General features: G+C 33.3%; 1 protein-coding gene across 3 annotated transcripts in view; it reads right to left on the bottom strand.

Annotated features, from left to right (window-relative positions):
- ANKRD17 (ankyrin repeat domain 17) overlaps nucleotides 1-15,824 on the bottom strand; it is a 136,359-nt gene that overhangs the window by 16,258 nt on the left and 104,277 nt on the right. For all 3 annotated transcript variants that reach the window (XM_004681223.1, XM_004681222.2, XM_004681220.2), the window contains 12 exons: nucleotides 15,448-15,559; nucleotides 15,163-15,308; nucleotides 11,914-12,056; nucleotides 11,160-11,373; nucleotides 10,389-10,564; nucleotides 9,147-9,309; nucleotides 8,364-8,459; nucleotides 6,060-6,176; nucleotides 2,661-2,832; nucleotides 1,241-1,688; nucleotides 617-772; nucleotides 92-241 (listed from right to left, as the gene is read on the bottom strand). In XM_004681223.1, coding sequence (XP_004681280.1) covers nucleotides 92-241; nucleotides 617-772; nucleotides 1,241-1,688; nucleotides 2,661-2,832; nucleotides 6,060-6,176; nucleotides 8,364-8,459; nucleotides 9,147-9,309; nucleotides 10,389-10,564; nucleotides 11,160-11,373; nucleotides 11,914-12,056; nucleotides 15,163-15,308; nucleotides 15,448-15,559 — 2,093 coding nt within the window. The remainder of the gene's footprint in view (nucleotides 1-91; nucleotides 242-616; nucleotides 773-1,240; nucleotides 1,689-2,660; nucleotides 2,833-6,059; nucleotides 6,177-8,363; nucleotides 8,460-9,146; nucleotides 9,310-10,388; nucleotides 10,565-11,159; nucleotides 11,374-11,913; nucleotides 12,057-15,162; nucleotides 15,309-15,447; nucleotides 15,560-15,824) is intronic.

Genomic DNA, 15,824 nt, shown 5'->3' with positions numbered 1-15,824 from the left:
TATTAAATACAAAGTTCCATAATTCCAATGCCTATATGTCATTAAGTTATAGTGCAATAAAATACAAAAGAAAAAAAAGAGACAGTTTTGCCTTATAGTTATTATCCGGTCTCCTGTCTTGTCTTTCTGCTTATCAATATCTATGTGTGCACCAGTGAACTCCCGGATAGCATTAATATTACAGCCTCCTCTTCCAATCACTCTGGATATCACAGTGGATGGAACAGATACTTTCTTTGACCTGTATCAAAGTTGCAAAGATATATTAAGTCATTAGTGTCAGTAGTTATAATTAAAAATAAGTGAAGAGAGTACTACTAAGATCAGTTCTATAAGCTTATTTTGTGCATTTTTTCATCTCAGTTGTAATCCTCATGGGCTTCCCACCACCAATTCACCCGTGCTGCCATCACCACAGTCCAGTGCACTCTTCCCACCCCAGTAAATATACTTAAAAAAAAAAAAAAAAAAAAAATCCAAAGTATGGCATAGGTAGTCTTTTTGTTGACAAGAATCAGCCTTGAACCACCAGTTTATAACCTTTGGAGGAATATGACTGTAAGGTAAACCATGCTTGACAGCCAAACAGAACACAGAAAAAGAAATAATCACTTACCTTCTTACAACTTCCTTCCATCCTTCTTCCCTCTTTTGTCCACGCTTAGGACTTGCTACTGTTAACTTCCCATTTGGAGAGGAAAGGGGAGATGGACCAGATTTTGTGCAAGTGGACAAAGAATTACTGGTCACTTCACTGATGGTCTCTGACAATCTTTAACACAGAGAAAAAAAAAGTACGTAAAGTGTATAACAGATGTAGAATTAAGGAATAAGGCAGTCTGCTCCATTATTCTTTTATTTTGGGAATAAATGTGGAGAACAAAGGAGACCCCTTTTTATGGTTTTCGTCAATACTTAATATAAAGCGTCAACTTTTAAGATACTCTGTAGAGATCAAATATAGTAGAGATGAATTGCAATAAAAATTCCTAAGAAACCACAAATATTTTCAATTGCACTAAGTTTAGTAATAATGAAGAAATTACACAGTAAAATTTTTATCTTTCACTTAATACAATAGCTCTTTCTTTGAATGAAATTGTGCCTATTTTAAGCATATTTTCCCAGTTTGCCAATTTGCTTTGCTTTACTAGAAAAAAATCGGCAACAAGTTATTGTATGGTGATAAACAGTTAACACAGTAAACAGGTAAACAGTAAAAATAAAAATTTGAACTAACTTTATTGAAGTCTTGCCAGAAACAGGTTTTCTTTCTTCCTTTGGAAATGTAACCAGAACTGATGGCTGCTTCTTGTTGGTCACAGTGGTAGTGACTACAGCAGCTGAATGATTGTCACTCTTTCGGCTACTGTTGCTGTTACTACTTTCATCACTGCAGCTGCTGATCCTCATATTATCACTGTCCCCACTCTCGCTGGTACTGCTGCTCTTAGACTCGCCATTCACCTTCTCTGGCTGACTGTATGAAATTGGTAGTGGATCATCAAATATAATTTGAACGTTTTCTGGAGTAATTTTATTTTTCCTGTTTTTCCTCTTTGAACTGGTTGTTGTTATGGTATTATTTCTTTTACCATGGGAACCTGCCAAAGTTGTCCAGGTTGCAGATATGCCTATGGTAGTAGTGGTTGTGGCACTTGGAGGCTCTGTCAAGACTTCAGGCTCATCTGTAAAAGAAATAACACTGAACTAGTATGTTCTAAGTGTTCTTAACATAAATTTAGCTTACTTAAGTACGTGGAGAATAATAAACCTAAGTTACTTTGCTATTATTAAGACAAAGCCATAGCCATTCAATTATTTATTAAATGAGATGGAGATAACTGATCTACTTTCTTTAAAGTTTAAAAAATGCACAGCAGGAAATCAGAAAAAATATTTTGAGGACCATTTAGGAAATAGGATTATGTATGGCATATTATCAATCATATAGTTGTTAAATTTCTTGGATATGGTCATGTTGTGTTATTTAAGAGTGTTCTTTATTTGGGAAATATCCAATAAAGTACTGGTGGGTGCTTCTGCATTTTGTGTACAGTTTATAATCAAATTTCCAAAAAAGTGGAAAAGATAAAACATGAGGCAAATCAATACATATAGAAATTGTATTCACTATGTAGTGGCAATGATTTAGTGGTCTGGTGACAATGTAACTTCAATATACATATCTCAGATTATCTTTTAGTTAGAACCTAGTGAAAAATAATTCCTTCACTTGAGAAGCAAAATCTGGACAAGGTCAGGATTGTAGATAATATTATAGAATTATTATTAATTTTTAAGTATTATTAAATTTTTATTGTGATTAGACCAATGAAACTCTTAGAATGTGTGTTACAGAACTAAAAGTATAATGTCAGGATACATGCAATTTCTGTACAAATAACTCAAAAAATATGTCTACACACTTAGAGAGAAAAAGATAAATATGGTAAAATGTTTATTTTTTAAATCTAGGTGGAAGATATTCAGGTATTTGTTTAATCATTCTTTTGCTTTATAGGACTGGCATTCTTTGTAATAAAAAACTGGAGGAGGCGGTGAAACACATAAAAGCTTCACCTAGAACTCTATTTTCACCTTAAATAACTGTAAATTTGAGAATACATGAAACAAACTGGATGATTAAGAGAAAATACCTTCAACTTTATGCTTTTCTTTTTCTTGAGCAGCTTGGAGTTCAAAATTTTCTTTATTTTTGGCTTCAATTTCTTCTAGTTTTCTTCTCTGTTCCTCCTTTTTCTTTCTTCTCTTTTCCTTCCTCTTTTCTCTTTTTGCAGCCAAAGCTAGCCTTCGGCTTTCTTCTCTTAACTGTTAAAGGATCAATAAAACAGAATTATAACACTGTATTTTACCTGGGACAAAGCTGAAACAAATTTTTATCATAAGGGTATCCTGGGATACCATAAAACTCAAAGTCATCTAGTTTAATCAAAATCATATTGAAATTACTATAAAGAAAAATAATATTTTTAAATGTAGTGGTCAAATTAGTGACTAAAGACAATCAACTATTAAAAATAGGTTAGTGTTAAACAGATATATAGGTTCATAATCACTTAAAGAAAGGCAAACTAAAATAACAAGATAACATTGCAAAAATGAAAATAGAGACCAGCAAAACCTTGGGAAAATGAGTTCTTTTCTAGACTGACTGTTATGAGTGCAAGTATTTATATTTTAGAAAAGATTATATGACAGTTTTCCATGGAAGTTACAAACTTCCAAATAATTTATTCTACCATTAGTGAAAACAAAAGGTTTGACAATTCCTATTGCAAATATTACTATAATGCTCATAAATGAAAATGAGGCAAATCCATCCAATTTGAGGTTGGGAATTAACAACAGCAATGTATAACTACAGAATACTAGGCGGTCATTAAAAGTTTTGTAAAAATATAATGTAAAAAGAAAATACTCATGATTTATTTATTTTTTAAAAGATTATATTTATCTATTTTTGTATAGAAGAATTGGTGTGTAGATTATAGGAGTGAGGGGTGAGAGGGTTCACCAGAGACAGAGTGGGGAGCAGAACAGGCAGATATACTGAAAACAATGCTCAGGAGAGCAGCATTTGAGACAACAGTTCTGTTGTTCCTTATGTGAGATGGCTTCCTGGAGAGGGATTGAACGCAATTTACCATGGTGATATCATTGAGACTTAACCCCTAGGCCACCTAGGAGACCACCCCAAAATGTTCATAATTTACACTTGTTAGAAAACACATGTATACTACAGTAGACCAATTATTCTATTTATATAGGATCTCTTATGTGGATCTATTTTACAGTTACAGAAAAGTATGGTTAAGAGCATACAAATAAAGGTGTATTAGTGATAATCTCTAGAGGCTGGATGATGTATCCCAATCATATTATGTAACTGTGTATTGATTTTGTTAAAACGAGTACATGAGTTTCACTGTCAAGAAAATTAACCTAAAAGACTAATAACATTTTTTAAAGCTATTTCAACTCTTAAACATTCCTCTTTTTTGATAACATAGGGAAATCTCCAACACTTTTGTTTTCATACTCTCTAAAGAAGCGTTTTTATACAACCAGTTAAGTTGTCCAATCAGAACATCAACTTAGACTAGAACCAACTTTAAGGATATTGCCAAATCATGAATGTTTGAGTCAGAATGTACTGTCTACATAGGCAAAAAAAAAAAAAAAAGCAGTAAATTTTCCTGGATATAAATCACAAGTAAAAATTAGTAAGCCAAATTCTATCAGATGTCAATTGGCTAATCTTTTAAACAAATACATGGCTAGAGTTTCTAGAATTCCATGAAACAGCCCCATTCAAAACTGTCCATAAAATATCAGTGCATGAAGAAGAATCAATTTACATCTAATTAATTTATGAATAAGATTTATCACCTTTGAGTTTTAATATTATGGAAAAATATGCAATGACATTTGAAAGAGGTTCCTTTTGACATCCTTTTAAAACTGAGATTCTTGAAAGCATAAAAATCAAGGTTAATAAATGCCAGTGAGAATTCAAAGAAATGACATTCATGTATTGCTGATAACAGTAAGAAACTATTCTGGAAAGCATCAAATTCAAAACTGTATGCAGATTACCAGTGAAGAAAAGTCACAGAAATAAAAGCAACAAAATATAAGGAAATACGTATATTTAATGCAACATTATTTGTAACAAAAATTTAGTAACAAATCTACTGTGCAGCATTTTAAATCACTATCAACTGATAATATCCTCTGGTTACCATGATAGGGAAAGGCAAGTAATATATTCAATAATTTTGATTTTGGAAAAGGACACCATCTCCATCTATATGTGATTACTTACTCACTTAGCAAATATTTATTGTGTCTACAACATGCTAGACACCATTTTGAAATACATTTTAGTGGCAGAGATATACAAGATAACTAAGCAGCATACAGTTTTTACACTATTTTGCTTCTTTATTTACTAATGTATGTGGAAAGGAGACAAAAATTTTAAATCTCTCAAGAGGCATTCAAAACAGAACACACAGTTAGGAACAAACAGAATGGTCAGGTGGCATGAACAAAGTGACCAGAGAAATAATAAGATCAGACAGATAAGGAGTGGTTTAAGTGGACAGATGGTATACATTCCTTAAAAAACTTTATAGGTGGCCCTCCCTGGTGGCGCAGCGGGTTAAAGCACTGCACTAAGAAGCTGAAACCACTTCCACATGGGTATGATTCCCGCCTGCCCCGGAGGTGACCACATGTCGTGGCAGACCTCTCCTGACCCGCCCGCTGCTCCCCTCAGCAGTGTACTTCCTGGATCTGCCTGTTCTGCTCCCCACTCTGTCTCTGGTGAAGTCTTTCACCACCCCTGAGTCTCTGGCCTGTACCCCAGTTCTGTATGCACCAATAAATAAATTTTTAAAAAAAAAAAAAAACTTTATAGGTAATTTGTAGAGGTAAGGACTTAAATTACTTTACCAGGCAACCTCTCCTGTCTCACCCACTGTTCACTTCAACAGTATGAGTCAATCCACCTGTTCTATTCCCACTCTGTCTCTGGTAAATCCTCTCACCCCTACCTCCACAACTCTGGCCTACACCCCAGTTATTATATGCATAAATAAATAAATCTTTAAAATACATAAATATGCTCATCAAACATTCTATCAAGTTATTGTATGTCCCTGAACCTTGTTAGTGTATTTTGGTATGAATATATCTGTTAGTAATAAATTTTCTAGGAATAAGTGAAGTAAAAACTAGATAGATAGGGACTAAAAGATCACTAATGATATATGATTAAAACTGAGCATTGACACTACCTTAAGGACATCTAGATAAAAGTATCTTCTATTTCTTAATTCAATTACAAAGAAATTCTCTTAATGGTATTTAAAATACTCATAATTCTCTGTATTATTTGAGCCAAAGCTGGCAAGAAAATCATATATATACTTGAAAGAAAAATATAAAACAACAGCAATACATTACAAATTAGTAGCAAGAAAAGCAGGAGAGAAAAAAGGTAGCTTTTTTACACATGTGAAGATTATTACCTTTTCCAAGTCTAATTCCTCTAATAAAATGCTGGCATTTTTGTTTGCTTCAGCAGCCTGCCTATCTTTGGCTTGTACTATTGATTCCATGCAAAGATGACACTTCTTCAGCATTTCCTATAATAAAAAATTGAAACATTCCAGGTTCAAAAGCAATTCATATTTTAGAGAGATTTTAAAAATAAATAAAATAAACGAACATACAATAAAGATCAGTGAAAAGGCATAAAAGGTTTTACTAAAGACATAATTTATATATATATTTAAAAAAAATTTACAGCCTCTACTGTGATTCAAAATAATGTCCATTTCATATGAAAAAATGTTCAATAGCACTGTAATCAGGGAAATGCAAATCAAAGCCACAATGAGATACCACCTTACACCAGTGAGAATGGCACATATTAAAAAAAACCAAAAAACAGTGGGCCCTCCCTGGTGGCGCAATGGGTTAAAACTCAGTTCTACAGAAGCTAGCTTCAGCACAAGTCTGATCCACAACCAGGGAGGTGACCCACATGGTGTGGCAGACCTCACCTGTCCCATCTGCTGCTCCTTGCAGCAGTGTATTTTAGTCAGTGTTCTGCTCCTCACTCTGTCTCTGATGAATTCTCTCACCACCCCACCGCCACCTCTGGCCTGTACCCCAGTTCTGTATGCATTAAGTAAATAAATATATATAAAAAAAAAAGTAGCAACAACAAATGCTGGAGAGGATATGGAGAAAAAGGAACTCTACTACACCAAAGTGTTTCAATCACTATGAAAATTGGTGTAGAGTTCCTCAAACTACTAAAAATGGAGCTTCCACAGGATCCAGCATTCCACTCCTAGGAATCTTCCCAAGGGCAAAAAACATTAATTGAAAAGGACACCCACACCCCTATGTTTACTGCAGCACTTTTTATAGTAAGTGAGCTATGAAAACAACCAAGTGCCCAAAAATAGATGACTGAATCAAGACGATGTAGTGCATATCCACAATGGAATATAACTCAAAAAAGAGATAAATTCAAGCCATTCACAGCAACATGGAGGGAACAGGAAGGGACTATGCTCTGAGAAATATGCCAGAAAAAAAAAGGAAATTATGGGGTAGTTTCACTTATAGGAGGAATGTAGAGGAACCACAGGGAATCAGGGGGAGAAAATTATAATGAATTAAAAGTCAAAAATCAAAACAGGGGTGGAAGAGCACAAGAAGCAACAATGGTGGTGGAAAATTTCCAGGGCCACCTGAGAGAGCACACAAAAATGAAAAATTATGTAATATATTTAAAAAAAAAAAATGTCCATTTGACCGGCACTGTGATTTTCCAATCCTATAACTTAAATATAAAAAATTTCATATAGCAAATTCGTAATTTATGTCAGGGTCAATGGGTTTGAAAAAAACAAAAACAAAAACAAGCCCTGTTAACTAAAACTAGACTAAAAATTTAAGCACTTAATTAGCAAGAACTATTCTCAAATATGCACGCTTTCTTGTTACAGATTTATGTATAAGAATGTAACATAAATAAATCAGAAATAGGTACTTAAACACATTTCTCAGTGATCTCATTCTCAGAACACATTTTTGATAGGAAAGATATTTCCCTGTTAAGACGGAGAAGCCTGTTATTGCTCCCCTCCTCCCTTCAAGGTGTCTGCAGTATCCAGGATGTCAACTGATAAAGAAATTTAGAGGCAGGCAGGATAGTGAATTAGTTACATTAAATGTTAAGGTACCAACCTGTCATGTAATAACTGCTGAGAAATGTAATTAATAGACATTTTAGATTTGCTGACTTCTTTGGATTTTCAGAGGTTACATCTTAAGATTGTATTCAAATATTAATAATACGTTTTAAGATTTTTTTCAAACAGTATAAACTCCAAAACAAAACACCACCAGGGACAATCTCAAATAGGATTTATTTAATCTTCCCTACTTTCCCTGCCAAAATCCTAGCCAATTATTTCTTCAATTGACAATTCCCAAACTTTCCTATTATGTTAAATTTTTTTTATCCATAAACATATATACATGTTTAGATTATTTCAAAAAATACATCCATTGGCATTGTTCCTCTCCAAATGCATGTCAACCCAATATATGTATATAAAGATTTTAATACAAATAAACAGCAACAATATTTGTTTTAGACTGTCTAGCTTTTTATATAAAAATTAAGTTAAAAATTGCTATATTCACGTTACTGTTGAATCCAAGAATTTATTCTTAGCATCACACATAACTCTCTCTCTCTCACATATAGAATACTTGCTAAGTAGAAAGAATATGTGTGAGTGATATATTACCTTGTCGGTGATGGTTGCTATATACCTCATACATTCAGAATCTGATGGAAACTGATTGACTTCCTTGACTAAGTAGCGCACCACCTTCACATGACCCTAAAAATTAGATAGCAATGTTGGATTGAAAACAGACTCTCATAATATTTTATAAATCTACAATATGGCTTAACTATTTCACCTACATTAATGCCACAAAGCAAAGAATATAATTGGGTATTTTTTAAACTATAAATAAGAAAGAGACAGACTTCAGGTCTCTTAAGTCTGCACTGTTCATTTGCACTCACCCTCCAAAAAAGTGTAGAGCAGCTTGACCTAAAAATCACTCTGAATAAAAAGTAAAAAAATCAGAACAAAGATGCTATGTTTGAAAGAAAAAAATAATCACTTTTTTCTTGCTCAGCTTGTTTCTTTTACCTCAATTTATATACTTAAGTGTTTTTTCAAATAACAAATTAAACCTGCATTTATGAAAAAAAAAATTAAATTAATTAAACATAGCTCTATGCTATTTACTATAGGAAGTTTCTTCATTTACATACAAAATTTGTTATTTCTGAGTGTAGTACATTTGATTTTCAGTAGTTTCAAACAATGGCAAAAGGATTTTCATTATTTAATTCATTTTAGCCTAGTTATTAAGTCAGTCATTAAAAATAAAATCCACTTTAGTTAAACTGTTCTCTGCTATCATCTACAAGAAAACATTCATAAAAAGTAAGATACTAATTATTCTTAATGGATTTACATTTTGTTAAAGGTTAAGAATACAAAGACTTCTACCTTTCTAAATGCTGCCATAAGAGGAGTTATCTTGCGGTTATCTGCTGCATCCACATCTGCACCTGCTTGCACCAGTAACTGAACCACATCAAGGTGTCCACCATTTGCTGCTAGCCACAATGGAGTGTTCCCCTTCTTATTCCGAACATCAATGTGAGCCCCTCTAAATGAATTACAGACAACGCTGCTTAAAATGAAATGGAGCAATGCAGATAACAACAAAAATCAACTATTAACTTGTGAAAATATTCTGTGAAGGTAAAAACTGCTTATAATACTAAACAATTAAAATGCACTGGCTCTCAAAATTACAAAGGATTTCCAGTCACATTCAATATTTTTTTCATAATTGTTTTTCTTACTTTAAAGATAAGTCTAAGTTTTAAATTCTGAGAAAATGTGAGATTTAATTTAATGAAAATACATCCTATTAAAATCACAAGTGTGTCCTAGAGACACAAATGTATCAGATTATTTGTACTCATGTATTCGTGTTAAGTAGTTTTAAGAAATCAAATATAACACAGAAGTTTAGCAGTAGGCAACACAATAGCTACGATTCATAACGAATACCTGAGTTGATCAACTATTACAAAATACTAATGCTTCACAAACTACTAATGCTTAGGACACCATGTAAATGTCTTTAAGACTGGTAAAGTAGGAAATACAATCAAACAGACAAGCATTATGGGGAGACTGGTAAGCAACTGCAGAAACTATTCTTTATCTTGTCTGATAACTTAAATACTTCCAATTACTGCTTAACAAAATTTTAATTACTAAAAAGAACAAGAAAATCCAATAAGCCTTAGAATTATTGCTAGACTTTAAGAACTGGAAATACTATTCACAAAACTCAAACTATGTGAAAGATATGAATATGGATGACAACAGCTAGATGTTCAAATAGGCTATTATAGTACATGGAAGGTGTATACACACAAGAAAGAAAGAAAAGAAGTATTGCGAGGATGCACTGAAATAAATTAGAAAATGTAGCACTATCTTCTACATGTGGAAAATAAGAGGTAGGTTTAAAAAATAAAACATGTGGGAAACCCATGGGGATTACAATTGAGTTGGAAAAAAAATGTTCAAAATGATGTAAAAATAAACTATTATATTAAAAAAATGTACTTGTACTTTATAAAAGACCTTTTAATAGTACAATTCTCCCAGAGAGAACAGTCATCACTTCAAACATGATGTTCACATATGCAAGCTACAGTAAAATCATACCTGCCAATGAGAAGCTCACAGAATTTATAATGCCCTTTGTCTGCTGCTATAGTTAAAGCTGTATCTCTCGAGGAGGGCACTGGAGGGGCATTAACATCAGCACCTTTATCCAAAAGAACTCTGCCCACCTCTGCATATCCACCAGAAGCAGCTTCCATTAGTGGTGTGAGGCCAGTCTAGATTTAGTAAAAAATAAAACACAACACATAAGAAACTGCAAAAGAATATGTTAAGAAAACAATCTAGAAGGGCAATGATACAGTTGTCACAAAGATTCAAAACTAAATTTCAGACACTGCTAGCCTCTCTGTTAATGTTATTTCTTGAAATGTTAATTTACCAAGTATCAATTTTTTATGAAAAATATTTGTATACTTGGCATTTCACAGATCTTTCCTCTCTTTTATAATAATAAATTCTTTTCAGACGATAAATAGTATTACTGTCTGTAAAATTTACTGTCGAAATATTTTTAAGAGTTAATGCTTGCTCGAGTCATGTGGAATGATACCCGATTAAATCTATATGTAAGAGGTAAATATTATGTAGACTATGTTGTCTTGGTGGTGGGTACCATGTAGTAACACCATCAGAGGGGGTGATCTTATACTTCTAAGATGGAATAATACTTCTAAAAAACAAATAATGTAAACCAATATTACCTCAATAAAAGAAAAGGGGGCAAAACACTAATCTTATAGTAAGTATACTGCTATTGCACAGTTGGAATATCAAAGCAATTTATGTGTAAATTTTAGATATTTATCTTACCTTAGCTCTGTGTTCCACATTTGCTTTTCTATCAAGCAGAAGACTAACCACTTCAGTTCTTCCTTGGAAGCAGGCTAAGGTAAGGGCAGTGTTCCGATTGGTTTCTATTTGAGCATTTATGTCAGAACCCATGTCTAACAGGAGTTTTACAGCAGCTGTATGCCCATTCATAGCTGCTAACATCAGAGGAGAAATGCCCAATTTGCTACCAGTTCTGGAGGTGGAGGTGTGGGGAGAATAAAAGAAAATAAAGATATTAAATGTCTGAGAAAAATTAGATGATATTATAGTATATAGTATACTATGCACTGTTTCAAGATTTACTTACGAACCTTTAATTACATAGGATTACTTAATAAATTTTCCTCATCATAGAGTGAAGTTACCAAGATTCCACTAAAATCTTTCTGTATTCTTTCTTGTACCTCTTTCAACATAATGGCATCAACTGAAAGTGACTAACTTATTAAATTACTATTTTAATTTTCCATTGTGACTAAATAAAGCATTCTTATCTGTTTAATATAAACTCATGTTTACTTTAGTATCATAAAGTACTGAGGTTTTTCAAATTAGATATCAAAGTTTTAAGTAAATAAAATGAACCTTAAAATTTATCACAACAAAAATTTTATCACCAATTTGGGCTCTAGATTGCAATGAAGGCATTTGCTAGGTACAACATTAGAAGATAAGTGTTCTGCAAACATCTTTAATATAATAATTTTAAGGGGTTAGAGAGAAAGAAACTTGCCTAGAATTAATCTCGGCTCCAGCATTTAATAGTATTTTGATAATGTTTACATAGCCACCAGAAGCAGCCAGACTTAGAGGTGTGTAATCAGAAACATTCCTGTGCTCTTTATTTGCTCCTCGAGCTAACAATAGTTCCACCACCTGGAAAGGAAAAATACATTTTCTTAGACAATTTGCAAGGTCTTGGTTCCTTTTTTGGTGGTATACTGTTTAAGAAAAGAAGGGAAATTTTTCCTTTCATTCTTTGCACAAAAATCAGCCTCAAATGATAACAGGAGGTCATAGAATCCAACAACGCAATAGCTTCTCTAGTAAAACCCTTTTTGGAATCTGTTCAAATGAAACAGTATATTCATGAAGATTTGGAACTTACGTGTTGTGCAATGCAATTATGCAAGTAAGTACCTCTCTGTTATTCTACCACATGGTGATCACACAGTGAAATTTTTTTTATTTAAAAATGATTCAATAGGGCCCTCCCTGGTGGCGCAGCGGGTTAAAAGCACAGCACTGAGAATCTAAACCCACTTCTGCATGAGTTCGATTCCCGCCTGCCCTGGAGGAGATCCACATGGCGTGGCAGACCTCTCCTGACCCGACCGCTGCTCCCCTCAGCAGTGTACTTCCTCGATCTGTCTGTTCTGCTCCCCACTCTGTCTCTGGTGAATCCTCTCACCCTCCGCATCTCTGGCCTGTACCCCAGTTCTGTATAAATAAATAAATCTTTAAAAAAAAATGATTCAATAAAATATAAAAATATAATTTCACATTTTTATGTGAAGATTTTAAAATACTAAAAATTTCAATATATGTTGGAATTTTAAAAAGAACTGGAATAAAGCTAATATTTATTTTCCCAACTGTTCCTTCATGAACATCTTAAACATAGCAGAAAGGCTGGACAACAAATTGGAGATAACTACAATGTCCCTTAAGTAGCGTGACTATGAACTAGACTATAGCTGCTTTCATGTTTTTTTGGGGGGAGCTGAAATCTATAACTTACAACAAATGCGCAAAACTTAAGTGGACATCCACTAAGTATTGACAAATGTAATTTAAATTCAGGTTATTTACTCACAATTCTTTCCCAGTCAATACCACCTCCAGACTAGTCCTATCCACTTTGTATCTTCATATACGTGAAATTGCAGATGAAAGTCATTTCATTATAGGAATATGCTACACTTTAACATTCTACTGATGAACACCATTGCTGTTTTTAATTTTTGGCATTCTGATAAAGTTGCTATGAGTGTTCTTGTAGAAATTCATTTTTATTCTGGTTGCTCTACATTCTTGGCAACATCTGGTATTGTCAGTTTTTAAAATTTTAGCCATTCTAAGTAGATGTGGTAATATACCATGGTGTGTTCTTATTCTGTATTCCAACAGCTAACCATACATAGCATTTCTTTAAGAACTAATTGGCGATTCATAGATCTTTTGTGCATTATACATCTAGTACAAAGCAACTCTGACACAGGCATTATTAGTTTCACTTTCAATTTATAAATGAGGCATAGGGAAGCTAAACATTGCATTGTTCAAGATTTTACCTTGCTCTTACTAGTAATAATTTAAAAGACTATTGGTAAAATAACATAGAAGTGTTAGTGAGTAGTTAATGAATAAATGTTAATGCCTTAAATACCAGCTAAAATTTTACTCATCTGAGTAAAACTATGACCATTTTTAGATATGAATATCATTTTCTCTTTCAGGGCTAGGTAGCTTATATGACAACATTATGAAAACAAAAGTAGCACTAGGTAACTTTATTTCACAAAGAGTGAAATTGCTTATTCCTTAAACAATGAAGTGGAAAATCCCAAACAAGCTTCTAGTTTTACTAAATAGTTTCACTAAAAATTGCTGTAATAATATACCTACGAAGCAATATAATTAATGTACATTTCTTGTTTCTAGGAGTAAGTACACCTAAATGTCCACTTTGATATGTACCCCATACAACAAAGCAAAATTTATAGAAACAGCCAAAGCTGTAAGTTATTATGCCTGTATTATTGTTTCTTAATACATTTTTTACTTGCTAATTTATTAAAAGACCCTAGTAGATTTATCTAGAGTCCAGTATCACTTGATGTACTATATATTAGGCAAAGGAGGGACTGGGGTAGTAGAGAGAAGGCTAGTTTAACAATCTATCAGTTGGCTTTAGATGTACTATTTCAGGAAGAATACTGTTATAAAAGTTGGAATAATCAGGGTTTGGAAAAGCTATCTTCAAGACAGCCACCAAAAGAACAAAAGGACATGTTTCCCATACAAATTACACAACTAGCTATCACAGACTAAAATATCTAAAGAAAGAGACTATAAATGTCTTTTCCATTGTCTAATAAACAGAATTAGGAACAATGGGGCAACTTAGGGGAGGATATGTCAAGCAAGGTAAACATGACATCTTTATAATCATAAAAATGGTAAAGAAGAAAGATCTTAAAGGTAAGCAAGAAACTGACCTAGATAATTTAGAGTGCTTCTTAAATCTAAGCTCCAACAACTCCCTGACTACAAAGTTGTCTATCTATAGAGACAGCATATGATAATCAAAAGCTTTATACCCACTGTAAATAGACAGGACTTTTAAAATACATTTTAAAAATTAGGTTATGAGGATGATCATGCTCATATTTAGTAAGACACAAGGGAGTTTGTAAGACACAAGGGAGTATAGGGTTACTGGGCCTATACCTGACCATACCAGTTAGCGTAGCTTCCTTAGAAAACAATATAATGCCATATAATACTGATCATCTTTTCTCTAAAGTTAAAACAGGTAGGGAAAAATTAAGTCAAGAATCCTCAAAAGATTAACTGAAAACCAAACAGTTATAATGTCCTGTCAATATTATATATAGAGCAACAAAAGCTGAGTTTAGTACTTTTTATGCAAGGTACTCAGGGTCTAACAAAGACAAGTAATCATAGGCTCTGCATATAAGGAAATCTGATTTGATATCTTAGTCATTCTGTTAGACTAATGAAGCAATAGAGATTCCAAAGGCAGGTATTACTTTTAGATGCGCAGGTTAATTAAAAATGTCTGACTTTACTGGCAATGTTGCTTATGCTAACACTCAATCTTGCCCTTTTGCTGAATAATTGTTTCTTTCAGTTACATACAATTAAATGTCAACCCATTCTTTTGGTAAAAACATGTAAGTTAAAACATACATTTGCTGAATGGATGGGAAAAGAATTACACTGGGGGAAATGTTACCTCCTGCCTTCCTCCTGAACAAGCCAAAGATAGTGGTGTGTCCTTGGTTCTTTCTGACTGGGCTTCAATGTCTGCACCGTTGTCTAGCAATATTTCCACAACACCAACATGACCAGCTGTAGCAGCCAAGATGAGTGGAGTAAAGCCTGTAGAAAAATAATGATCTTCTCATTAAGCGAAGAGACAGTACTGTTTTCCATTATATCTAATCATCCAAACAGACCTAGTAGTAGTAGTCACAGAACAAATATTCCAGAACAAAAAAATTAACAGAAGTAGGCCTACCTTTCTTATCTCGATGCTCAATACTAGCTCCTCTCTCTAGCAGTGTTTGTACCAGTTCCTCATGACCACCAGCACAAGCAAGTGTTAATGCTGTGTCATGATTACTCTCAGTCTGTTAAAAAAAAAAAAAATTTCTGAATAGTGTATTAGGTAATTTGAAAACATTAACATCAGTTATATAACATGTACACAGGCCAAATATACAAGGAACATATGTACCCCACTCTACTGTGTCAAACATTTTTGGTTTTCTCCATTAGCAGTCAACTTGAAATTTTCAGTTTTTGTTAAAGATTTATTTTATGTATTGATGCATACAAGAACTGGAATGTAGGCCCCAGTATGGGTGTGTGTGTGTGTGTGTGTGTGTGTGTGTG

This window comes from Condylura cristata, unplaced genomic scaffold (assembly GCF_000260355.1).
Source record: "Condylura cristata isolate star-nosed mole 26May11 unplaced genomic scaffold, ConCri1.0 scaffold00012, whole genome shotgun sequence".
NCBI classification, from domain to species: Eukaryota; Metazoa; Chordata; class Mammalia; order Eulipotyphla; family Talpidae; genus Condylura; species Condylura cristata.
Note: the sequence above shows the minus strand (reverse complement) of the source record. Positions and strands in the feature narration are given on the sequence as shown.